General features: G+C 45.3%; 1 protein-coding gene across 2 annotated transcripts; it reads right to left on the reverse strand.

Moving 5' to 3' along the window:
• Positions 1-1,332: 1,332 nt before the first annotated feature.
• Positions 1,333-24,910, reverse strand: FBXO7 (F-box protein 7). 2 transcript variants are annotated; one of them, XM_032346468.1, is made up of 9 exons: positions 24,644-24,910; positions 20,096-20,390; positions 15,442-15,669; positions 13,763-13,904; positions 11,331-11,414; positions 7,165-7,260; positions 5,057-5,233; positions 3,178-3,215; positions 1,333-2,244 (listed from the first exon to the last, which is right to left on the reverse strand). In XM_032346468.1, the coding sequence occupies exons 1-9, from the start codon at positions 24,763-24,765 to the stop codon at positions 1,855-1,857; spliced, it is 1,572 nt and encodes a 523-aa protein (XP_032202359.1). In that variant the 5' UTR covers positions 24,766-24,910; the 3' UTR covers positions 1,333-1,854. The 2 variants fall into 2 exon arrangements, with proteins under 2 accessions (XP_032202359.1, XP_032202360.1); XM_032346469.1 differs by lacking the exon at positions 24,644-24,910 and adding an exon at positions 24,414-24,529 and having other exon boundaries at positions 20,096-20,238.
• Positions 24,911-27,673: the final 2,763 nt, after the last annotated feature.

Genomic DNA, 27,673 nt, shown 5'->3' on the forward strand with positions numbered 1-27,673 from the left:
TGTGATCTGACCCTCATGACCCACCAGCAATACACAGGGCTCTACAGTTTCAGCCGAATGAAAAGAATGTAGTTTACAAGCTTCTAAACTATAAATTTAGCTATTCAAGAGGAAAAGCTTTGAGGCTGGTTTAAGGATTTAGAACAAACTGCTGTTCGAGGACTGCAAATCCAGGCATAGGGCACACCGCCAATATGCTCCCCCAAGACATGTGTCACGCTGGCCCGGAAGCCGGAAGTGTGTCGAAGGGAGGAGCCCCTGCAGCCACGGGACACCAGCACCATTCGTGGACCTCTCGAGGGCCCTTCAAATACGACTGCATTTTGCAAACTTATTGTTTTATAGTATTTGGTGCTTCTGGTCATCACTGTTCTCCCACTACACACGCGCGTGCATGCGCGCACGCGCGCACACACACACACTGCAGCCTACCACCACAGACGCCCACGGAGAAGTGTAGAGCTAGAGGAGGGTGTACTTGGACCCACCAAAGCTTCAGGTAATTCTTCAGCCCAGACCCAATTAGAGCCACACTGCATCTAGTGGACCCTTGTTTTTTTGAAAAGCTGTCCTATAGCTCAGCCGTCACAAAATACCACAGAAAGAAATGTTAAAGCCCCAATCCTTTGCCTAGGTACATTAAGCTACTACAGGCGGCATGGCCTCCAGAAAATCCTATTGACTGAATTTTCTTCACTGTGATGGGAATAAAAGACTATATGTGTAGCAAAAAAAAATATTTTCACATGTATGTAGGACTCAAAATATTCTTGCGGCATAGAACATTCCAAGCCATTTCCTTATATGCAAAACAGATTTTTTAAAAAGCAGGAAGACATTGACAATATTCCTAAATATTGTCTGCAAATACTAATGGGGTTTTATTTCTGTGTTGCGATTCAGGTTTTCATTTGTCACTATAGCATGTTTGTATAGTTGTACGATAAGACATGTGTGTTTGGCCTTTTTCTTGTAAGATGAATAAATCCTGAATTTTGTGCATTTTAAATCTTAAAAGCAAAATGTTCTTCCAAGAATAAGACGCTGTCTTTGAAAACAAGTATTTGACCAGCACTCAAAGCAGTGAAACGGATGTTAAAAGCTGTCACCTGTTCAGATTACAAATCAGGCACCAAGTGTTCCAAACACAAGGAAAAAAAATCGTAACTCCACTCCAGGAGAAGCCAGAAACAAAGAGTCCCTATAACCCAACAGTTGTCAAGCAATGCTGCTGCAGAGCCCAGAAGTCCCACCAGAGAAGCTGAGAAAGCGCTGCAGAGAGAGGAGGTGGACGGAGCAGGCGGGTGTCCAAAGCACCCACCCCAAGTCCAGTTCAACCGAGCTAGCTTGGCTTTTATTCATTTTATAAATCAGGCTTCTGCGAATGATTCTGTTTGAAGAGGTGCCCCTGAAAAAGAATTTTTACAAAATCGCCCGCCACAATCTGATGGCACTGAATGGGTTCTCTAATCACTCTGAAACCTCCAAGTAATGTTGTGAAGCTGTTCTGAGTATTTATTCTCTTTCTGTAATAAAAATTAAGACTGCCGTGTGATTTATACTTAATTTTTTTTTAATCTGGTGCAGAACACGTATCAGGGAACAACCTTCACTCAAGAAGAGAACTCAGAGGGGGGAGGTCAGGAGCCAACTATTTCCAAGGCCAACCCGGTCCTACAGGACCCTGTGGGCCCCACCGCCCCTGGAGCTTTAAGTACCTACGGAAAGGCCACGGGGAGCGCGTTCCTCAGCGTCACAGTCAGGAAACGCTGGGGATCAGCACCCTGACAAGATGGCATCTGCAGTTTTCAAAACAAAAAACCAAACAAGCTCCAGAAGTAAGATTACAATCAATCACATGAATGGTGGCCGGCTGTCGGGTGGCCAACCCCTGCTGGGCCTTAGGGGAAATCTGTCACTCGGGCCACCTCGCCCTGGCAAGGTGGGGCTCGGTCCTGGAAGCGGGCCAATGGGATCAAAACGGGGTCTGAATGGAGGGACCTGGCCTGGTGTCTGCCCGGGCCCCGGGATGAGTGAACTGATGGGGTCCCCAACAAAGGGAAGTGTTACTCTCTCGTCGTATTCTCCACCAATAATTCCTGGAGGGAGGAGAGAGCTGGGAGGGAAAGGCCTGGGGTGCCAGGGGCTGGGGCCGAGCGGCATGGGGTGAGGCGACGGCGGTGGGAACACCACGCGGCGACCTCTCTGAGCTTCTCTCCTTTGTCTGTACCTCTTCCTGTAGAGCTGCAGAAACACAAGAACGACACGCGGTAAGTGATCTGGAGGCTTCTCCAAAGTCCCAGTTTGCTTCCACTGCTCTCTCTATACTTTTCCTTTGCCCACACTCTGGGGCAGAAAAAGGAACCGGTGCGCACAGAGAACTTCGACCAGTTTCCGTCTGCGCGAATAAGGCAGTAGCTGTGAAGACAAGGCCGAACAAAGTATCCTCTAACCGCACCGCAACTGAGCAACTGTGTCTCCCTGGAGAAACACTCACTCCCAAGGCAGGATCACTGAGGGACACGCACTTCCAGATGGCAGTGCAGAGCGCTCGGACTCATATATAATTTTAGGTCAGGTTTTCTTGAAAGTGGAAAATTTAAATATCCGCTGAGAATATCATACCCCCAAATATAAAGTTAAGGTCCTGGGGGGCGGGAGGACAGCACTGAAATACACTTTTTCACCTAAACCACGTTGCTAATGGAGCGCAACAAAAGGTTCGCCAGCTTCAGAGGCGGGGCTGTGAGCGGACACAGCTGAGGACCCCTCTCTAGCCGCCTCCCCATTTCTCGGAAGCCCTGCCCCCGTCTTGTACAGTAGGCGTCTGCATGTCAAACAACACGTACTCTTGTCCCAGCACACATGTCTAATGAGCTGAACAGCTGGACCACTCCAGCACAGAAACTCAACATTTTTTGCAACAGAGGAAGAGAGAATATTTTATATTAAGTAAAGGTGAAAAACAATCATTGAGGTAATGTTTCTTTTCCTATGTAATTAAGAAAAAGACTGAGTCTAAGGTAATAAAGAATGCTTTCAATTACTGAAAATTAGCAACAAACGTACTGAAAACAGATTTCATCACACAACAAAAGTGATAATATGCCTTTAACGTATTAACTCACTAGTTATTTCTGTGCTTATATTAACATTAGCCTCCATAGTAATACCTACTTCTTTCCAATCTGTGTCTCGAGCTCTAACAGTCCCATCTACGAAAAAGAATAAAATAAAATAGAAATAAGGATTTAAAATGCTTCATTCATCCAGCACTAAACAGCACTTCTGCTTTTGTCCTAAGGAAACTGAAGCTTACACACAAAGCACAAAAAGGAACACAAATCATTTGTTTACCACACACCGTAGGGCCCGTCCTTGCACCGGACTCAAACCACTCTCGCTGGCTGAAGGCAACTGTCGCTGCTCCTGGGAAGTCCGTGCATGGACGCCCTGAGGAACATGGAGGCCCACGGAGGCCCCTGTTGTCCCTTGCTGCGCCCCCCCGCCCCCCACCCCGGCCTCATCTGGGTGTGGCCGCTTCTTCTAACCCGAGTCTCTGTGACACTGTCTGGGTGACGAACTCCGGGTGTGCATCGCAGCCCATCATTACTGGAGGGAAAGCTGACTTCAAGTTTTCTTCCATATCTGGGTTTTCTTCTCCCAACTCGTAATAGTATGACCAGGACAACTCGCATTATGCCCATAGAGAAATTTATTATGAAATCTGAACCCTCAGCTTATGGACTACAATCTGGAAATGAGATCAAGACTGACTGTATTTTATATCTGAATTTGAGGATGTATGTAAAAGGGCTTTTTGCCCCTTTTTATCACAGCCTGTTTTTCAGTTGGTTCTTCTATATACTTTGGTCATTTTATCTTTTCTTTTTGACTATAACTAATTTTTTTAAAATTTGCGGTAATACTTGCTGTCTCCTGGCACAAAATGATATTCTGAACTCTAGATTCAGAGGCAGGAATAATGTAGGGCCTCAGCAATCAAGGAGGAGGACGAAGAAAATCCAGGTCGTTCACGTCTTAGATTTTGAAGTTTTAAAGAAAAAAAAAAAAAAGTTTTTTATCAATCCAAATGACTCTACATAATATTCTCAGTACGAAAAAGGAAGGGGTTCTACCCACTAGATTTTTACAGTTGCCAAGAGAGTATGTTATACATAGCACCATCACTCACACTCTCTTGATGGGAACCACAAATATTTTTTACATCACAATGCAGTATACACCTATATATACATATACTGAAAAAGAAGTTTACAACTATTTTATAATGGTTGTTTTTATATGGTTTTTTTTTTTTTTTATTGCATTGATTTCATGATCCACCTCAGGGTCACATCAGTTTAAAAAAAAAAAACAAAAAAAAAACAAAACACTGACACACAGAAAAGAAATTCCATTATCAGGATTCCAGGCTAGTACCTGGAAATCTTGATACACCAGGCAAAGGGCTTTTACATTTGGGGTAACCTCTCCCCACCCCCGAGTTCCACCATCATCACTGCTACAGTGATCACCAGGTCACCATAAATCAGACTATATGGAATAAGGCCACACAGAAGCAAGCAGGGCTCTCTTAACTTGTGCACAAGGTCACAGCCATGGGAGCTTGGAAATGTACCAGACTAAGTCACAAATGGAGGATGTTCTAAAAAGAAAGAATAAACTTGAAATTTTTCTAATTTCCAAAATTTTCAAAATTCCTGAAATATTCTACATCTACTAGTCTACTTGTGTTATGGAGAACACAAATAAGACTGGGAAGAGTTTTCAGGATATAGGCAAAAGTATATGAGGCTTAGAATCTCCTTCCGATAAGGATATATATATATATATATATATATATATATATATATATATATATATATATATGTATATACATATATGGCTATATATATATAAGGCTTATATATAAGGCTATAATTATGATTATTTGCAACGCTCAAAAAAAAAAGAGCCTACAACTAAAAACTTGGTGAGCTAAATAATTAAGACCTTAGTAAGAAAGAGATTCACATGTTATCGTAACAATCACCTCTAAAATCCCGCAGATACAAACATCTCCATAGCAGCTGGTCATTTGAAGCAATAAGGAGGTCACGACAAACTGCAGACAAAGAAAGAACAGAACGAACATCTAGAAGTCGGAAGATCCGCAGCTTCAGCTCCAGAGGAAGGACTACCAACCCAAACACGTCTGGTAGGTTCAGTGCTGCAAAGAAAAAAGAAGAAGTATCACTAAGTAAAGAACATCAAGCTTTCCCCACGTATTTAACAGTTACCAACTTGTTTCTAAGTGACAAATTAGAGGGTTATCTCCACAACCCAAGTATGTAACACCTCCAATAAACTTTTAACCCCAGGTCAACCAGATGGCTACTACTAAGTCCATTATTCCCTCAGCCATTTACTGAAAAGATGAATACTTTTTAATACAGACCAAATGAGTAACTTTGACAACTTCTAAATGTTAGCCAATGGCCTCCCTTGTTCCGAGCAATAGTCAATGCAACAAAGACTTCTCTACTCAACTACGAAAGACGGATGTTGGCTTTTGTAACTGGTTCCTAATGCTGCCACTTATCAGCTGTGTGCCTTGGGACAAATTACTTAAACTATAATTCAACTTCCTAATCTGTAAGATGGGGGACTAGTACTGCTCACCTCCCTGAGGAGAATTCAATGTCTGGATACACACAGAGTGGTCAGAACAAACACTCAAGTGTTAGGCAGCAATATTATCTGCAGTCTAGCAGGCTAGGCAAAAAAGGAAGTAAGATCAATTTCAGAGGCAAGTCAAGAAGGGAAAAGAACATCATCTTCCAAAGTCAAATGAAAATGGTTTAGTATTAGCACCTTGAAATAGATGTGATATTGTTCTCCACTAGCAAAGATAATCGAAATCCAATAAAAGGTTTTAAAATTCATAGTTTTCTCTTCTATTATCACCATCTAAAGAAGAAAACTATGGCAACAGCAGCCTGGGCCCATGCAACTGGAGACCTAAAATATCTCAATATACAGAGTTAATGAAAGCTACATACGTATTTGTATACATCTGAGTATACAAATCTGTATACATTCCAGCTAAAGGACTACAGTAGATCAGGATTCTCATTTTCTAGCCTCTAATTGCACTTCCCCACTGCACTGCCATCAGGCTTGGCCATTTTGATTGGTTTTGTGCAGTGAAATATGAGTGGAAGTGGCACATCACCTCCAAGCAAAAGCTTAAAGAACCAACACGCGGCTGGGCCACTGGCCTTCTTTTCCCTCTGCTACAAGAGCATGTCCTAGAGAAGGACTACTCCTTCAGCCACAGCTAACCCCTACACAACACATAAGTGAGTGAGAACAGTACACTGTTTGCTTTGAGTCACTGAGATTTTAAAGTGTTTTTTTACTACAACATAAGTAAGAGCTTGCTAATATGAGAACTCTGAATGAATTACAAAACCTCACAAAAATAGTTTCATCACCTATACAATGAGACTAAAATCTCTTTCAAACTTGTTAGCATTAAAAAGGAACGCATGTGGGGGTCCCTGGGTGGCTCAGTGGGTTAAGCCACTGCCTTCAGCTCAGGTCATGATCTCAAGGTCCTAGGATCGAGCCCGGCATCAGCCTCTCTGCTCAACAGGGAGCCTGCTTCCCCCTCTCTGCCTACCTCTCTGCCTACTTGTGATCTCTCTCCTTCTGTCAAATAAGTAAATAAAATCTTGAAAAAAATAAAGAATGCATGTGAAATATCCACAATACCTAGCATAGAACCCCAATAAATCATGTTTAAAAAAACTTAAAACCCAATTTACAGACTCTCCATTATTATTTATTGAAAACCTATTATGGACCAGACCCAGGGCCTATTCCCTACTTTCAAGATATATAAACCTCAGGCAGAAAGAACTCATGTCAACAATTATGATACAATGGAAGATGGGCTACAACAGAGATACACAAAATGCTGAGGAAATACAAAAAGGAAGTATATAACGTTAAGGAATTAACATTAATGCTTAGTTGAAGAACAGAACTTCACTAAGAGGAGAAAAGAGGCAAAGTCTTATATCAGAGTCACAGGCTTAGCATGTAAACTACTGTTCTTTCTAGCCGTCTGACCTGGGATCATTTATCATCTCTCACCTTGTCGGGTAAAAGCCAGAAGAGGATACACCAGCTGGTCTTTGAAGAGACGAGAGAGCTTCTGAAGATCTTTGTATATCTTGGCTACACTTGCCCCTAAAATATATTTTTTAATGAAAAATTGAAACACAAAATCAAATGGCACAACCTGAAATGGCAAAACCTGAAATGCTATCCTCTACTTCTGCCAGATCAAAGTGGTATATTTTCACAAGTAATTCCTGCCTGGAGAGACACGAAGCACAGTCTCTAGCAGATGAAGAAATGTATTGTTTGGCGCTCTGGAAACTAACTCTCAGATGTAACGCTACAAATCTCACCATTTCGAACAGAGCTGCAGGCAACGTACAAGCTCACAGGTTACAATTATAGTAGGACCAACTGTGGGCTGAGAATTGTAAACGCAACATGATTTCCTGAGCGCCTGCCCCACTGTCCAGGCACCGGGAGGGCCCAGCGGGGGACCGCTCCTCAGGTCCCAGCAGGAGGAGCGCTGTCCCCGTCTCCTGACGACCAGCTGCTGGGAACCGTGTCAAGCATTCTTCAAGCTCTTTCACATCAGTAGTTCCCCCGAAGTAGGAGACAAATACCCTGACCCCCATGTTAAAAACAGGACAGATACTGAAAGACACCCAAGGCCTCACAGTAAGTCTTAGCCACACCTAAGTCTGGCTCCAACGCATTTAGGTCACTCCACTGCCACTCCGCAGTGTGGGTCCGGACCACCAGGACGGCCATCACCTGGACACTGTTCAGGAGCACAACTGAATCTTGGGCCCTACCACAGACCCACATTTTCACACTGGAGCCTGCATTTTCCTAAGATCCCTGGATGATTCACCTATAGATACACTGTAGCATGGGAAGCCCGGCCAGATGCCACCCACGCTCGCTCCCACCGCAGTTCCGGTGTAGCTCTACCGGGCTCCGACCCCCCTGATCCAACACCTGTTTGCTCACCTACTTAAAGGTGACACCACCCGTGCACCTAAGAGTGGTTAAAATGTAAAGGTCCGTGCACGGGGCCAGGCGCATTACAGATCGTCAGTACACGTGTGCTCCCCCCATCCTGGAACTAGGCACACTTGGCTATCTATAAGAAATAGAACGCTCTTCGTCATTTGTTTGCTATCTTCGTTGCAGGAACTACCATGGACTTGAACTTAAATGTCAAGATATTTTAAAAATCAGTTTGGTTCACGGCCTTTTTTGAAATGTGAAAACTGACTTTTTTAAACAAGCTTTTTCCTTCAGTTACCTACTATAAAAGTAATCAGGAACTTATTCATAAGTATAGATTAGGTACTGTACTATAAGTCACAGTAAAAAGTAATCAAAATGACTTGTCAGATGGGCAGTGTTAAATAACCCTACCCAACATAAAAGTACTATATTAAAAATATTTAGTTAATATAGTCCATAAACTTAGCATAATAGAACAGTATTAATTTTCTTCCTCCCCTTTTACTTCCTCTTTTTTTAAATAAAGATTTTATTTATTTATTTGGCAGAGAGAGACAGCCAGAGTGGGAACACAAGTAGGGGAAGTGAGAGAGGGAGAAGCTTCCAGCGGAGCAAAGAGGCCGATGTGGGCCTCGATCCCAGGACCCTGCGATCATGGCCTATGCCGAAGGCAGACCCCTAACAACTGAGCCATCCAGGCACCCCCTACTTCCTCTTTAACAGAAAACAGATGAGGAATATGAATCTGAGCTATATTCCTATAGAAGTTGTCTTTTAAAAATAGGCTTAGGAAGGGCACCTGGGTAGCTCAGTCGGTTAAACGTCTGCCGTCAGCTCAGGTCATGATCCCAAGGTCCCAAGTCCCATGTAGGGCTCCCTGCTCAGCAACGAGTCTGCTTCTCCCTCTGACTGTCCCCTCTTGTGCTCTCTCTCTTTCTCTCAAATAAGTAAAATCTCTCAAAAACAAATAGGCTCAGGAATCAAATCTATTCCAGTCCTAAATTCCACCATTTATTAGCTCTGTGATCTTAAAAGTAATTTAACCTTCTCTAGACCTATCTCCTAATCTGTAAAATGGTACCTCTACTACTGTGGAGTAGAGAGTATTTCTGCTCCCCACAGCAGGTCCTCCCTAGTGTCAAGATGACTAAAGTGTTGTGGCCAAGGAATTTCAAGTTTTTCTGGTCCCAGTGGTAAGACCGTCTTTACAGATTTATCAGTCTAGTTCATCTACCTGTGCAGTGTCCACTACCAGGCGCAGTGTCCACAACAGGACCAAAACTGGTTCTTGGCAAACAAAACAAAACCCTAGCTATACCATTGCTTTGTGACTGTCCAAAGAGTCAGAATACACAAATGAAAATACCTGTATCTATGGTATTAAAATTCCATGGGAAGAGAATGAGCGGGGGACAAATTCTGTACAAAGGCTCCTCAGGGGATTGATAATGCAAAGAGGACTAAGAAAACACTGGTCTCTGGTCTAACATGAAAAAATGTCCATCATCGTTAGTCGTCAGGGAAATTCAAATCAAAACCGCACTGAGATACCATCTTACACCAGTCAGAACGGCCAAAATTAACAAGACAGTAAACAACAAGTGTTGGAGAGGATGTGGAGAAAGGGGAACCCTCTTACACTGTTGGTGGGAATGCAAGTTGGTACAGCCTCTTTGGAAAACAGTGTGGAGATTCCTTAAGAAATTAAAAATAGAGCTTCCCTATGACCCTGCAATTTCACTATATTTACCCCAAATGATGTAGTGAAAAGAAGGGCCATCTGTACCCACAATGTTCTTAGCAGCAATGGCCACAGTCGCCAAACTGTGGGAAAAGCCAAGATGCCCTTCAATGGACGAATGGCTAAGGAAGATGTGGTCCATATACACTATGGAGTATTACTCAGCCATCAGAAAGGATGAATACCCAACTTTTGTAGCAACATGGACGGGACTGGAGGAGATTATGCTGAGTGAAATAAGTCAAGCAAAGACAGTCAATTATCATATGGTTTCACTTACTTTTGGAGCATAAGGAATAACATGGAAGACATTAGGAAAAGGAGAGGAAAAGTGAATTGGGGGAAATCAGAGGCAGAGATGAACCACGAGACTGTGGACTCTGAGAAACATAATGAGGGTTCTGGAGGGGAAGGGGGTGGCGGGATGGATGAGCCTGGTGGTGGGTACTAAAGAGCGCACGTATTGCAGGGAGCACTGGGTGTGGTGCATAAACAATGAATCTATGAACACTGAAAAAAAATAAAATTAAGATGAGAAAAAGCAGTAACAACACTGGTCTGGCGTGACGATAAGTGTTCAGAGACCATTATAAATAAGCTTCCTGACATCACCTTCTCTCATCAGTTTTGGTCTGTGGGAGTTCATGGACCTCAGGGATAGAGTCTCCAGGGAACTAACAAGAGTAAGTATCTAGGCCTTCAAGCAAAGACCTAGATCTAGGGAGCCTTCCCTCAAAGACCCTGCTGTCAATGCCACTACCCCACGGCACCACTCCAAGCCACAGGAGGACTGTAAAACCCTCCTGAGTTTCCTACGAGGAAAGAATGGAATGACGTGTGTCGAGGCGCCCATTCAGCACAAAGCCAGCCCTGAGAGAGGTGAGCTCCCTTCTCCAGCCATCTCCTCTCCTTCAACTGCCTCCTGCTTCTCATACTTTGGATTGAATTGAAAAAATAAAAGGGAAAATTTGTCTCTGCATCTACTTATAATTTTACAAAATACAAGCAAAACCATGCCTAGAATGTAAACTTCTGGGGAAGCTCCAATCTGATCCAACGGCCACCCAGTCTAGGTTGGCTAAAGCTAATGATTCTGAATAGTTTTTCCTCCAGCAATCTTCAACAAGGAAGGTGCACTGTACGGTTTCCACAAAACACAGATCCTCTCCATACTGGTTAAATATGATGCTCGAAAAATCCAAAGATTAGTTCAGAAAGTAGGATGCGTCGGTAGAGCACGGGATGAACTACATACTAGGGTCATTCCGTGATGGCGGCACACATAAAATCCAGCACTGCAAGACCCTAAGAAAGGCAGGAAAGAAACAGATACTCTGCAACAGGTCTTAAATTTGCTTTAATCTCATTCAGGAATTTTCAGTCTCTCAGACACTACCTTTCAGTTCTTCTAAAGTGACCCTGTCAAAGCTTCATCCCCAAAGTTCGATCATACTTTTCCTACCTGGTTCAGCTTCGCGAATAAATGATCCCGGCAGCAGCTGCAACCTTTTCACACTTCTGAGCTCACTGTTGATCTTTAGTGTGGCTGTAAATAAGCAAAAGAGACAAATAACTCGTCAGTTCACCAATGGCCTTCATGTCTTAGCACGGGCTAGCATCTCCCTGCCCCAGCATACAAAGGACACAAAAGAAAACAAACCGCTCTACGCTTATTTCCTTCCCTCACAGCAAAGTGTAAACCTGCCACCACAGCAAATTAATTATTCTGCAACACCCTTAAAAACTGAAGTATGCACCCTTTATATAAAATCCACTAGGTAGGGGCGCCTGTGTGACTCGGTTGGTTAAATGACTGCCTTTGGCTCAGGTCGTGGTCCCAGGGTCCTGGGATCGGGCCCCACATGAGGCTCCCTGCTCAGTGGGGAGCCTGCTTCTCCCTCTCCCTCTGCTGCTCTACCTGCTTGTGTTCTCTCACTCTGTCAAATAAATAAATAAAATCTTTAAAAAAAAATCCACTACGTATTAGTGGATTATTAGTAATTGAAAGGTTATTAGTAATTGAAGGCTTATTAGTAATTGAAAGATATGCAACAAGGTTAACAGGAGACTGTTAAACATAATAAAATCGTTATTTCTAATAAAGTCACTAAAAATTCCAATTATTTTTTTATTTAACCGTTGGCAAGGAGTCTTCCCTTGTTTATTAAAAGAACCCTGTTAGTTTTCACAACATCATCTCTTTCTAGATGCAAAGAACCACTATTCTTGACATCACCAGAGGGTTCAGTTTTAGCCGTGTATACAAAGGCGCACTTTATCTCATTCCATGAAAGAGCCCGGGCTGTGCTTAGGCACATGTGCCCTGAGCAGGAGGTCCTCGGTGAAGGAACGACTTAAGGACACACTGCTCCTTTTCAGAGAATGAAGCCTGGAATGGCCAGTTGCCACGCAAGTCTGTGAGCAGCCGATGTGCCAAGAACAGTAAAACAACAATATAAGAGAAACGAAGAAACCATCGCGAGACCTCGCAGCCATTCTCTGTATGCTACGTAGCCCAAAACCAGTGAACAGAAGCCATTATGCGTGTTGTTAAAGTGCTTTTGTAAGAAACCACCTCGCGGTCACGACCGGGTAGCTTCAGCCTTGCAAGTCACGACGTGATGGAGCAGAGCCCCTGGGAGAGGCAGAAAGGGTCGCCCCTACGTGTGCAAGAACGCTCAGCTGGACGTCTCTTGGGCTCTTGGGAGGAACGCCGAGGAGGCACGGCTAGTCCCGCATCAGACAGCCACATCCTGACAAACGTGGAATGCCACCGGAGCCATTAAAGCTGTTGAAATCTGAGCCTTGAAAGGAGCATTTCAAAGAATCCAGTGATTAAAGGGAAGTAGCAGAAATCACATCACAGGGGACCACAGATGATCTTTCATTTCCAAGATCAAGACAGGGTAGGACGGTGGTTTTCAAAATCAATTTTTCAAACAAAGTCCTACAAGGGACCTCAATAAACGCAACAGGCGAACGTGGTGCGGCTGGAGGTCTGAGTGCTCCCTCGGGCCCCACTAGGCCTCCCCCCAGTCTCTGCAGAACAGCGGCCGCTGAGACCTCGGGGCAAAGGCGCATCGAGGCAACTGTCTTTGCTACACAAAAGGCAGGCTGTCCTGAAGAATCAAAAATGCCGTCACCCCAATCCCATCAAACTATCTTTTCTAGCTAAAGGAATAAATCTCAACAATCAAGAGAGCAGAAAAGAAAGATTCTAGTCACTCCACTGGCTCTCCGGAACGTGAGACTATGGGACGATTCCACAGACCACTGTAGACGTATGGACTTGTGGGTGGCACCTGAGTTCAAATGAAATACAAAAATGGAACGGACTGCCATCCTTGGGAAACTGCCCACAGGAAAGAGAAGCAGAAAAAGCAACTACTCAGTGACGTTCCTGTGGCTCCGGTCGGGGAGCAAACACACACACACACACACACACACACAGGCCGAGCTCAGCCGCATGTCTACGCATTACTCTTCAGAGACACCAAACGGGATAAAAAGCGACCCCCGCTCAATCTCACCTCTTCCCATCGCTCACTTCCTGACCTCGGTCAAGAAAATAAACATAAAAAAGTCCCCCGCAGCACAAAGAGCTCTTACATAAGAGATCCTCTCATTCCGATGATCACAACACCCCCGGAGCAAGAACACCACGAGGTGAGGACAGCCGGCCGGCGCCTGCCCTGGCCCGGAAGCCAGCCGCCACAACGGCGACCCACGTCGTCCAGCACCTTGCCGACTTGTGTGATCAGCGGCCTAGGGACTACGCGGAGCTGGGAAAGCCTCGACTAGACCGTGAGCGCCAATCACCAAAGCAGCTAGACATCTGGAGAAGAACAGGTCAGCTCTGGTGAAGTGACAGCGGTGAGGGGGTCAGCCAGTTACCGTTTATGACAAGCAGGGCTCCCAGAGGCACACCCGTGAGAGCAGCGGAGCCGCCCTCGCACAAAGGATGTGTGTACCACAGCTTATACACGCCGCCCGACTTCCACTGCTCCGGCATGGCCAGGGCTTTAGCCTCGGTCCCCTGGGGAGTGAAAGCAAAGAGAAACGAGTAAGGAAGAAAAGCGTTACTCTCAAAAGATTAAAAATCCGGGGCACCTAAGTGGCTCAGTGGGTTAAGGCCTCTGCCTTCGGCTCAGGTCATGATCCCAGGGTCCTGGGATCGAGCCCCGCATCAGGCTCTCTGCTCAGCAGGGAACCTGCTTCCCTTCCTCTCTCTGCCTGCTTCTCTGCCTACTTGTGATCTCTGTCAAACAAATAAAAAATAAAATATTAAAAAAAAAAAAAAAAGACCAAAAATCCAAGAGGCTCCTAACTTGTCTGGAAATACACACTCCATACAGACCCCTTAATAAAATTTGCCAAATCATGACTATCATCATTAATAAAATTTTGACAGAAAAAGTTACAATATATTATCCTCCATCAAAACGTTTGTTCGAGTAGATATAATAACATCAGAGACAGGGTTTGGTTTCTCTCGTCAAAGACTCACTTTTTTGCCCAGTAAAGCCATATCATTCGAGACCCATAGCTCAATTACCATTTTGTTTGTGAGGCCTTTTATTTAAAAAAAATAAAAATCATTTGTCATTCTCTTCTATCCCAACCTTCTATTCATATTTCTATCGTTACACACTTCTATCATAATACATCATAATTTTCTTTTTGTTTCTCTCCCCAAGTTATGGACTCCTTGCAGACAAGCACTTATCCCAGGATCTTTACATCCTAACTCCTGGCCCCAGGCATGGCATGCTACACAATGACATGGCACAACAGTCACTGGACTGCTCTACATCTCTGTCACTCATAACATGGATGCAGGGTCTCTGGCTTCACCCTAGACTTATTAATTCCAAATCTGCAGGGGCGCTTGGGGGGCTCAGTCGGTTAAGCATCTGCCTTCAGCTTAGGTCATGATCCCCAGGTCCTGGGATCGAGCCTCACATCGGGCTCCTGGCTCAGTGGAGAGCCTGCTCCTCCCTCTCTCTGCTCATGCTCTCTATCTCTCTCAAATAAAATTTAAAAACAAAGTAAATAAATCAAAATCTGCATTAGTAAGATCCCTAAGTATTCTTAGGCACACCGAGGCTGGAGAAGCTCTAACTGTTCTCCTCTGTGACTCCCTGGCATCCCACATACGTAGACATCTCTCCTAGGATGTCACCAATACAGTAGGATGGACTATAAACTGTCTCTCTTCCCTGGACTAGGAGCAACCTGACAGTGGGGACAAAGCACTGCACTGTCACGGGCACATGCTTACCAAACGGAGAATGAAGGAAGCAATCAAGCAAGCCGTGTCCCTCTTCCTAACTGAATCTTACTAGATTACTGGCAATTCAGAGCCATTAACATAAAAACCCAGCGAGTCAACCATCTAGACATACCCATCCCACATTCTTGGCCATAGTTTATTACATATCACCAGACATAATCTTCTGTCTTTAATACAGAAATCTAGAAAACCACAATACCCTAGTGATGTTTATCAATACGCCCCACTCCCAATGGGAAACTGAAGCCCTAACAGGTTTGATTTCTGCCTGTCGTCTTACCTGAGGTATGTAACCTGACTCCAACATGAGCAGATGCACCGATACTATCAAGGCATCGTTGGCATTAGAACAGTCCGCTGACTGATGCAGGATCTCTAGCGAATGTGGCACCTGCCCTTCCACCGACTCGCTGCAGAGCATGGGTTCCGAGGGAAAGACACCTGTGCCCTCTTCCATGTCCACAACATCTTGAACCGACCCAGCTTCGAAAGTCTGACCGGGCCCCGACTGAAAAAGAAAACAAAAAGCATGAATTCATTAAGCAGGCTTTTATTTCTGCAGTTTACTTTGTACCCTAAAGCGAACTCAGATCTGTGCTCAAAGCCACAGCACTTTCGTTTCAGAAACGGGACACGTTTTAAGCGAGCTCTCCTAAATAAACGAGCGGCCACCTCCTCCCCCAGCCTGAGCCGCTCGCCCCCGCGAGTTCCGGTCAGTGCGCCCCAAACCCGGACACCGCCCCGGCCTTCTCGCTCCACTGTCCTCGACTGCCCGTGCCCGGGCTCCCAAGTTCCACCGAGTCTACCTCCCGACTAACCCCGAACTCTGCCCCTACCGCTCCCCAATGCTACTTCAGACCCATTTACCGCCCGGCTCCGACAACGGCTGTATCCGTTGTATCCAAGTATCCGCGACTCCACTCTCTACTAAGACATTTCACCCACGGCTGCCAGAGCTTCTGATGATTAACAATCCAAGAGTGGCCCGTGTCCAAGCTTAAAACTTCCCAGCGATCCCCCGATGCAGGCAGCAGCATTTCCCTAAATTGTGCCTTGGAACGTAACCCTAGATGTCCTCAGAAAATGAGTTCCACGATCAATGAAGTTTGGAAAATGCTACTGGAAGCTCCAGCCCCCGACCCTCACCCTCCACGTTCACACAATCCGCTGTGGCATTACAGAGCGCTGACAATTCCAGTAATAACGTGTATGACACTTGGCCAAGAAATACCACCCTTCTTCCCCAACGCTCTGTAACACCTACTCACAATCGCAGGAAAGAAGTGATTCGTAGACAAAATGCTGAGAAACACAGGCCTAGAAAATGAAGTCCAAACTGCTAAACCTCCTTAGCATACAAGGCCCTTCATCACTTCATCGGTCCCGGACTCTGTCAAGCCCACTCCCTGCCAGGCCCTCCCTCCCCACACCGGCGCTCCTCCCCTGTGCCAAACAGGCAGCAGTGACTGCCCCCCTGCCCGGCAGAGGCCTTGACTACTGCACCCAATGGCACTGCACTGCACCCTCCTGATTACGCATCTACATCCCACCGGGACCGCAGCTCAGAGAGGAACAGACTCCACGTCAGCTACTTTTGTAATCCCAGGACCATGCCTGGCGCTTAGTAGGTGCTCGACAAACGCTTGCTGAGCCAGTGTTAAGGACTGTATCTTACAATCTCCTACTGATTGCTTTGTTCTCAGGGTCTTCTCATTCGCACCATACAAAAATTCTATAAAACAGGCAAGTCAGATGATGTTGCCCTTTTATACATGCTTTCATTGTGATTCAGATTAAATAACATAATTAAGGTTAACAGCTAATAAAAACCTGAACTGAACCAAAATCTCCAGACTCGCAGTTCAGGCTTTCAGACACAATATGCTGCTTCAGGAAGACTATGTGACCTATATTAATTTTGATCAGGTTTGTTTCCTACACATGTGCTCAACTCTTGATGCAAAACACATGGTTCTTCTCTTTAAGTTCGAATTTCCATGAAAGAAGGGACAGAGGAAATTAAAAATTATGTAGGACAGATGAAAGGGTAGAAATATATAAGGGAGCAAGAGGCTGTTCTTCCAAAATCCCTGAGGACCTAGCCCTTACTAACTTCTGGGAAAGATCCAAATTCATTTGTTAAAACCTAGAGGCCAGTGACAATTTGCACTACCTAAAAAGGAGGCGCCATCACATTTCTGAATAGAACTACTTATTAAAACCATTTAACACCTAAAATATGAAGTAAGCTCTTCACTTCTTACTGATCTATCCAACTTTAGCTATTTACTACTTACTAACAGTAAATAATACAATATTAGAAGTTCCCCTAAACTTATAACGCCGTGGAGAAAGATAGCAGAATCCCCGGTGAGCTTATGCAACCTTCCTCCCACTCCATGAGAACCACTGACATTCTGCGTCATTCTGATATGACTGTGAATTCTTATCACACTCTTCATGCATTGCAGAAATGGGAAAAAACGTTCAGCACCACCTCTCCATTTGTCATGATCACTTGTCATGTCATTTACAAATTATAGGAACAAGTAATTAAAACTCAGCTTAGGGCTAACATTAGGGTCGATACCCAGTTATCCCCATTTTCCATCAAAGATTCAACAGGCACTAGAATTCCCAACTATATGAAATAAGAAAATTAATTCACACTTAATTACAAGAGTAAAATCTTCCCATTGCTTCCTGTTGTACCCAGCTGTTTCCCTTACTAAGACTTCTACAGTGAGTGAGAGCACGCTGCTGCAAGCACTTACAGCATACGTACAGGAGATTGATTTCAAGCTCACCTTCCACCTAAGACTCTACAGTCACCCTGTACAAGTCTTAGAATACGAAACAACGTGCTTTTAGAACGGAAATTAACCTGAAGCAATACTAATTTGTCAAAATTTTCCAAAAGGAAACTAGTAAAGTAAGTGTCAGATACACTATGAAACGTTCTTGCTGGGTATTTTACAAGTACACAAGTAAAAGGAATGGACCCTTCTACCAGAATCTGAGTTTATCAACAAAGAAGATTCAAAAACGTAATTTAAATATGTGACTAAATAATCTATTAATTACTCCCTAAATAACCTCCATGAAACATAAACAGAGAGATAATTTCTAAAAAAATCATAAAAATACTTTGAGCTTTACAAAGCCTTTTTTAAACTGCTTAATCTCTTTCAATACTATTATTAAAAAATCTCTGGGGCGCCTGAGTCTGGTAAGCATCCGACTCTTGATCTTGGCTCAGGCCATGATCTCAGGGTCGTGAGATCAAGCCCCAAGTCAACCTCCTCACTAGGTGTGGCGCCTGCTCAAGATTCTCTCTCCCTCTGCCCTTCTCCCCATCCCTCTGCTCAAGTGCACTCTCTCAAAAACTAACAAACAAAAAAACCTCGACATAGATGATTTTCATATTTTACCCATCTTTTATTTTTTTTATTTTTTTTATTTTTTTAAAGATTTTATTTATTTATTTGTCAGAGAGAGAGCGAGCGAGAGCGAGCACAGGCAGACAGAGTGGAAGGCAGAGGCAGAGGGAGAAGCAGGCTCCCTGCCGAGCAAGGAGCCCGATGTGGGACTCGATCCCAGGACGCTGGGATCATGACCTGAGCCGAAGGCAGCTGCTTAACCAACTGAGCCACCCAGGCGTCCCATTACCCATCTTTTAAAAAGCATTTCTTAATATCTGTCTATATATGACAAGCACAATGCATACTTAACACTCACAAATGTTTAAGCCCTGGGGGTGGGGGGGGGGAACTAAGCTGAAGTAACATGTATACACACAAAAAACTGTGAACATGATGGCATCTATGTAGTATTAAAAAATTAAGTGATGTATGTGATCATTTGTGCCATACAAGAAATCAAAAGACAGGATAATAAATAATGAGGTGTTTACAAGGCAGTAAAGATAATCAATACTAAGAAATTAAAGACGATCACGGACTGTGGCTGGCGGGGCCTTGGAAGACGGGCACAGCCGGGAGAGGGAGGGAAGGTGGTGCATTCCAGGCTCGGCAAACAGCAAGAGCAAAGGCATGAAGCAGGTACGGTGTGTGCACGCGCGCACACGGGAACGTGTGAATGTGCCAGCTGGTATAGGAGACATGATAAGGAGTCTGGTCTGACTGGAGATGATAGCTTACTGGCGGGAAGAACAGAAAGCAGCCCTAAAAAGCCTTAAAAACTAGGTATAGGAAGAGAGACAATATTTTCCCTCTCTGTAATATGACAAGAATTAAACTAGAGACAGTTGGGTCTTTTTCAGCTCAAAAATTGTAAGCACAGGTGTGTTAATGACACAGAGTTACTAGAGAGCAAGGGAACAACATAATCAAAAACGTGCAGGAAAAAGATGAACCCAGAAAGCAGACTGTAGGACAGACACCAGAAGCCTGGAATGGAGAGAGGAACGGACAGGGCTTGTCGAAGGAGTCAAAAGATCACTGCAGGGTCTCAAGCTCAAGAAGACAGCAATGCCACCAACAGAAAGGGCAGCTGGTTTGGGAAGAAGACAACATTCCTATTTGCAAATTCATGTCAGCACAGAGTGTGAGATACACTCAGAATCCAGGTGTAAGCGTCCTGCAAGTTCTCTGGAAGTAAGACTCTGTACAGCCTTAGTGAGCGGAGCAGACTAGAGAAGCTCCGCTCGGAACCGCAAGCCTGGAGGCAACAACAGGAGCCAAGGGACAATTTGGCTGGAGGAGTAAATGTCTGAACAAAACAAATATGTAAAATCTGGGTTCTTCAGAATCCCAGTCAAATACTGGTCCAGGCATTCAGCAGTTTAAGATTTTCTACAAGAATGTTATCTACGGTCTACTAATCATAATTATTCTAATGGACACAGAATTCAACTGAGGTGTTCAGTGTGCTTTCTCAACTACCCCATTTCTCATCTTGGTATTACTACCTACCGTACTGTCATCACTCCAGACGCCAGTCTGGGCTGCCTGTCCTTGGACTGAAGCACTGGGCTGTTCATCCTGTGTGCTGGACTGATTGGAGCTGGCGGCCAAAGAGGGTTGGTCATTATTCTGCAGTGAGGAATGCTCTGAATCTGTGGATGAAGGTAAGTTAGGTGCTGGAATGGCATCTTCAAGAATCAAACATATCAAGTCCCCAGAAACAATCCCATATGAAGCCAAGGTCTCTTCATCTCCAGTGAGGGCATCCTTGTTGTTCAATGTGATTGCAAACCGGGTATCGGAACTGCCAAGAAAGATGGATAAGGACAGTAAGAGCTACCTACCATGACCTGCTACCATTACCCTCAATAATACACTTAGAACATATATAAGGTACACGGTATGATCCTGGAAGAATGAGTGATGAAATCAAAACAAAAATAAAAAGGAAGCCAAAGTTCTGTAAAAACTATCCGAATTACTTGTTCTTATCACCAGATGCCTAGGTTACAGATTTCTAATGGCTACAATTCCAGCCCAGGGAGCAGGATATAGTAATTCTCTATCATTAACCCATGTTCCCACCAATTCTAAGGCACACACTTCACATCTTTTGTAATTCCGGTATCTCTGAAACAGGGATGCTTCTTAAAATTGACGACACATCAAAGGGTAATTGCCGGCAACTTTTCCTCTAGTGTTACATAAAACAGTATGCATCTGAAGATTGATAAGATCTTAACTTAAAATTCAGTCAATGAAATATAGTCTTTTTAAAATACAAACTACGTCATATCATTGCTCTGCTGAAAATCCTCCAATGGCTTCTATTCGAACTCGGAACAGAACCTCTAACGTGGCCTCCGACACCCACCATTTGAACCCTCCCCCCTTCTCCCACCTCATCTACCTCATCCCCTCAATCGCTGTTCTCCCTCAATGCAAGCTTTCTATCCCTTCCTCAAAACAGATCAACCTCACTGCCGCCTCTGGGCCTCTGCATTTGCTCTTCCAGATCTTCCGGGGACTGACTCTCATCATCTGGGTCTCAATTCCCGTGCCACCTCTTCCGAGATGCCTTCTGCCTAGCCTCCATCACTCTATTCCACTGCCATGTTTTATTTTTATTACTACATCACTATTTGAAAATTCCATATTTATCATCTCTTCTCCACCCCCACTACAATTTAAGTTTCATAAGGTCAGTCATCTTGTCTATTTCAAAACTATTTCTCTCCAGCACTTGGCAAACAAAAGTATTTGTGGAATAAATGCAACCAACAAACATGAGTTGGGAAGGTGATGAAAGTGAAATCAGGGCTCCCCAGTCATTGTCTCAACAGAACAGTCAGCTTATGTCTGTCCCAAATACTAGACCCATGTCCTAGATGAATATTCACAATCACAAGAAGATGAGTATGTAGAGGACCGAGTATAAATTCTCCCCTACCACTGTTAAATACATGATCACCTTTCTTACTGATGACCAGTTACGTATGAGGTCTTTTTTTTTTTTAAGATTTTATTTATTTATTTGACTGACAGAGATCACAAGTAGGCAGAGAGGCAGGCGGGGCGGGGGGGGGGGGGGAGCAGGCTCCCCACTAAGCAGAGAGCCCAATGCGGGGCTCAATCCAGGACCCTGAGATCATGACCTGAGCTGAAGGCAGAGGCTTAACCCACTGAGCCACCCAGGTACCCCATGGATAATGCCTTTTATAATGAAAATAGCACAAATCCAAAAACCTACCGCTAAACAAGGTTAGAGCTCAAATCAGCCGGAAGCAACGAACTCTCCCTTCCATATCATAGCTCCTCTGATCTGAGAGAATAACCATCATTTCATCACATAGTGGTGAAGAGTAACTAACAAACCAGTGCACATTTTATAAGGCGTTTACACTCAACAATGCTGACTTAACATTAACTTTTTGAGAGGTCAACCAAGGATGAAGTCTACTGAAAATCATGAATAAACAGGATTCTTGCAATGCTGCATTTTCAAAAATGCTCAAAGTAATTCATTTGTTTTCTTTCACATGTTAAGACATTTTTTCTTACCAATTACAGTGTCTTTGTTGGAGAAACTGCCAAAGTTTTGCTTATTAGGAAATAAGTTGCTATGCTTCTGTTATCAAGGGTTTTCAAACCCTTTGAAAAACATTGAAAATCTGCCAGATGCACCAAAAAACACCATCCCAACAGATAAAGAGAAAAATACCTCAAATGTACTATGTGTTTATGGATCATCTGTCATAGCAAAAGGTTTGTTTTTTTAACAGTACCTAACAAAATATTCATTCAAACATCTATCTGTAGAAAAGCTAAAGGATTATATGACGAATGAAAGTGTTGGCCTACTGTCCCCATTTAGAAAAAGGGAAAAACTACTTCTAAAGTAACATACAAGGTCACCTGGGTGGCTCAGTCATTAGGCGTCTGCCTTCAGCTCAGGTCATGATCCCAGGGTCCTGGGATGGAGTCCTACATTGGGCTCCCTGCTTGGTGGGAAGCCTGCTTACTCCCACTCCCCCTGCTTGTATTCCCTCTCTTGCTATCTCTCTCTGTCAAATAAATAAATACAATCTTTAAATAAATAAATAAAAATTTAAAAATAAAGTAACATACACCTTTTCTGCAGAGGCATTAAAACTGGTTTTCTGAAACTAAAAAAAAAAAATTTAATTTATCAGAAAATGCACCTGGGTGGCTCAGTGGGTTAAGTCTCTGACTTCAGCTCAGGTCATGATTCAGGGTCCCAGGATTGACCCCCCCCATAGCATTGGGCTCTCTGCTCAGCGGGGAGCCTGCTCCCCGCCCCCCGACCCGCGCCACCGCCACCGCCTTTCTGCCTACTTGTGATCTCTGTCTGTCAAATACATAAATAAATTCTTTAAATTAAAAAAAAGAAGAAAATGCCATTTTAGAAATACCAGGCCTTTTAAAAATATTTTATGTCAATCCCAGATGCACTTCTCAGCGAAGATACTTTAAAAATAACATTTTAAATTTTAAAAAGGCCCATTTTTATCAAGTGCAGGTACTTTCAGAAGAATGAATTTACTATCAGAAGCTGAAGCTTACATTTCTTCCAGTTAACCAGCTCAACTATAAAAACAAACTCAGGGGCACCTGGGTGGCTCAGTGGGTTAAAGCCTCTGCCTTCAACTCAGGTCATGATCTCAGGGTCATGGGATGGGGCTCTCTGCTCAGTGGGGAGTCTACTTCCCCTACCCCTGTCCCTCTGCCTACTTGTGATCTAGGTCTGTCAAATAAATAAATAAAATCTTAAAAAAAAAAAAAAACTCAAATTAGAAACTGACCTGGGCTCTTGTAAAGTCCTTTCAAGACTGCCTCTAATTTAAAAAATAATATCAATAAAATATAAATACAGATATACGAAAAAAATCTTTTTTAAAAAGTTGCTTTTGAAGATTTATGGTGGGGTAATGGCATCAGCATACAAAATACTTAGGTTTAACATCAAAAATAACAAGAGGCACTTAATGTCACTTAATACAGCGCTTAACAGTTATGTCAGTATCTCATTTTTAATTTGGAAACAAACAGGCTTACTTTTAATATCGTGCCTTTACCTGAAAAACGAAAAGTGAGAAGTTCATAATACTCTATTCCCTAAAATAAAGTCGAAGTATATAAAAGTCTCATAAAAACGGTCCACTTAATTAACAGATTTTCTTTTGACGAATTCACCCAAAAAGCCCCAGAGACCGCCTTTTTCTGTTCTTAGTACCCTCAAATTCCAAATTCGCTACCTCAGTATGTGAAGAGGTCCGCCCTCTGTCCTGTCCCTCTACCCCCAGATTACTGTCCCCAGAAAATACTCTCTGGAAACAAAGCAGTCTCGTTTGCAGTCCCATAAATTAATAGCGGAATCTGGTCCGTCGCTTGTCAACCTCACTGCCCCCAAACTGTAAGCCCACCAGGGTCATCCCGTGGCCAACGTTTATCTTAGTTTTCCAGCTCGCCAGGAAAATAAAAGGATCTGACCCACGCCGACACCCCGTACTGTGTAAAACTCTGCGGCGGGGAAGTCAATGTGCTCCCCGCGGGCCGGGACCCCGCACACTCAGCGCAGCCTCCACATTCCGGCGGCCCCAGCAGCGGCCCGCTCACAGGTGGCCTCGGATGGAGGGCCGGTTTCTAACTTCTAGAACTTTCCTGACTTTTTCCCTGGGACACTGCGATAGCTGGTGATGGTGAACCTGAATCCCACAGAGCCTGGAAAGGTCTGCCCTCAGCCGAACCCCTGCGTCCCGCCCCGTCCCCGGTTTCCTCCGAGGCGGAAACGGAAGCGATGGCTCACCCTGCAAGGGAAGGGGGTCCCCCGGACGCCGGGCCATGTCCTCCGCGACCCGGGCCGGGAGCTGCAGCCCCAGCGCCCGCGCCGCGCCCGACCTGCGCCCGTCGCAGTCCCCGGCACGCCCGCCCCGCGACGCCCCGCGGGGGCCCGACCTCACGTGACCGCCCGCGGCGGGCGCGCGCTCCCGCGCACTGCTCCCGGGCCCGCGACGCGCGGCCGCCGCGGCCGCCTACCTGAAGCCCCAAGTGGGGAGCAGGGCCTGGCTCAGGTGCGCGCGCAGCTGGCCCAGCGTCGGCTCCGCGTCTGGCATCTCGAGCGGCCACGTCCGCTTCTGTAGCCGCACCCGCAGCTTCATGGTGGCAGCGGGAGGGCCCGGGGGCCCGGACCCGGAGGCGGCGACGGCGACGACCGCGGGACGACGGGCCCCGAGCGGCGACTACGGGAGCCGCGGGGGTTATTGAGGACTTCCGAGCGGCGACAAGGACCTACCACGGCCCCTTCCGGCCGGTCTTTGGAACATGAGCGCCCCGCCCCTCTCTTGAGGGCGCCCCCTAGAGCCCACCCCTCGGGCGGGCAGCTGCCCGGCCAGGCCGCTGGGCAGCTTGTGATCGATGACTCGGCGCGCAACGGCTCCGCCTGGGAGTAAGAGGCGCACAGTGCGCAGGTGCCGAGACTGCCGCCGGCTGCGGGGTGTTGCGGCTCTGGCGGCCGTGGGGGTTCTTCTGCGGCGGCTGTGCCGAGTCCTTCCAGGCGTGCTCGGAGAAAGTTAACGCCGAGAGAGGGGCTGCAGAATACGGGACTCTTCCGCAAGCCCCAGTGCCTGGTTCTTTATTCATTTTCTCCGCGGCGCTCAGCTCCAGCCGTAGGCATCTGCTCTGGAAGCCTTAGTTGAACCCAGGCTCCCCTAGTTTCCTCTTGTTACAGCAAAGTATGAAACAGCTTGTAGTCCCTGATCTGTGTCGCTGAGTATAGTAGTAATCTGTTACATAGCAATTACCCCAAAATTTGGCAGCTTGGAACAACAAAGGTGAAGTATCCCCCAGGTTCCGGGCGTCAGGGATTGGGGCATGGCGTTGCTGGGTGGTTCTGTCTTGGTCTCTCCTGAGATTCCAGTCAAGATGTAGGCCAAGGCTGCAGCAGGCCGGACAGCCTGCTTGCTGGATAGCTCACTCACCTGAGTGTTGGCGGGAGGCCTGTTTCTCACAGCACGGACCTCCCTACAGGGTGACTTGAGTGTCCCCATGACTTTGCATCTGGCTTCTCTCACAACACGTGGTCCCCAAGAGAGCAAAGCAGAAGCCACAGTGTCTTTTGTGATCAAGCCTCAGAAGTCACATACCATCACTACTGCCATTGCAGACAACACTTCAGTGTGGAAGGATCAACACAGAGGTAGGAATTCCAATAGACAGGGAGCGGTGGGAGCCACCCGGGAGGCCGGCTACGATGGAGAGTCTGACAATGATGATAACGATTATCACTTAGATGAGAGAGAGGGCATCGTCAAATATCATGCTTGTTTGAGAGCCACTGTCCAAATCATTATGAAAAAGCCCAATGGAGTTTCCTCCCAGTAGATGGCAGTACTGGTCCACTTTCTGATCTTCGTTGTGTAAATAAACGCGTATTAAACACCTGCTGTGTGCTAGGTATTATTCCAGGTGCTGGGGACACAAAGAATGAGTGATTTCACAGTTGAGTGAATCAACTCTTGTAGTAGAGCATAGTGAGTTTTTTTGTTTGTTTATGACAGAGGTAAGAGCAGTCCTGGGGACTGGTGTACACAGAGAAGGGTGGTTGTGCCAATAGGATTCTTTAGTGGCAAGCAATCTGGGATTGAGGAAGGGTGGCAGGACCAGAGTGGCTCAGTATGGCCAGAGGGAAGGACAGAGTAGGTACATCTGAGATAAAGAAGAGACTTGAGCTGGGCAAAGGATTCGAGACTATATTCTAGAATGCATGGGAAGGCAAGGGAGAGTTTTAAGCAGGGAATTCTTTTTTTTTCTTTTTTAATTTATTTGACAGTGATCACAAGTAGGCAGAGAGGGGGGTGTGGGTGGGGGACAGGCTCCCTGCTGAGCAGAGAACTCTATTAACCAACTCTATTCCCAAGCAGGGAATTCTTTATCAGGTTTCTTAGTGCTGAGCAATAGAGACTAACTCTGGCTGACTAAGAAGAATTGGAATATGTTAAAAAGGATACTGGATAGCTCAGGGAATTCTGGGAAGGACTAAAGAAGTGGTTCCAGGCTAATTCAAGGAATGAAACTCAGAACCACGCTGAAGAACTGGCCTGATGAGGACACTATCCGGCCTGACTGGGGTTGCTGCTGCCGCCCCACCCCGCCCTGGAGGAAACTGCTGTCACCCTGACAGGAGCCACTGTGGAATGGCTACCACCTTCAAAGGCTGCACTGCTTTGCAGTCTCCCCCACCAACAAGACGCCGAGCTTCCGAAAGAGCCTTTTTCTTCACCTTGCTCACTTCTAAATCAAAAGCTCATAGGAAGGCATCTGATTGAGGGAGACGGGAGTTCCATGCCTGAGTGCTGGCAGCAAAGGAGACTGAGATTGTGGGGTCTGAACTCCTTCCTTGGGAAGGCTAATGTCCCCAGATGTGGAAAGGTCATTCAAAAGATGATAGGAAACCACGAGTCTGACAGGTGTACACCACAAGGGACATAGGTCAGATCTGAACTTTGAATCTATCACCTGTTGAGTGTAGCGGATATGTTAGATCAGGGTTCCTCAGCCTTGGCACTGTTGACAGGTGGTGCTTCTTGAGTCTTGGTTGTGGAGGACTATGCTAGGCCTTGCAGGATATTTGGCAGCATCTAAATCTACCAAATGCTACGAGAAACCTCTCCCCCAGTTGTAAAAAGCAAGAATGTCCTCAAACTTTGCCACATACTCCCTAGAGGGTGAAATTGCCTTGAAAAGCACTGGATTAGGGACCAGCTTAGTTTGGCGGCTCTTTTTGGTAACTGAGAGAAGAAAGGAATTCGTGGAATGGCAGTAAAAGTGGAAATGATGGGTGGGCAGAGATGACGTCACAAGTAGAAATAACAGAAATTGGAAAATGGCTCTATTTGGAGGTCTTATTAGTTAGAATGTAGCTTCAGCTGCCTTAAGAAATATGAAATAATAGTGACCAAGACAAGATACATTTATTTCTCTCTGAGATACCACTCTTGGTATATCAGTGCAAGGCTAATAATGATGGCCATCTTTAGAGACCACCTACCACAGTCTAACTCTCTGTAC

This window comes from Mustela erminea, chromosome 6 (genome assembly GCF_009829155.1).
Source record: "Mustela erminea isolate mMusErm1 chromosome 6, mMusErm1.Pri, whole genome shotgun sequence".
Classification (NCBI taxonomy): domain Eukaryota; kingdom Metazoa; phylum Chordata; class Mammalia; order Carnivora; family Mustelidae; genus Mustela; species Mustela erminea.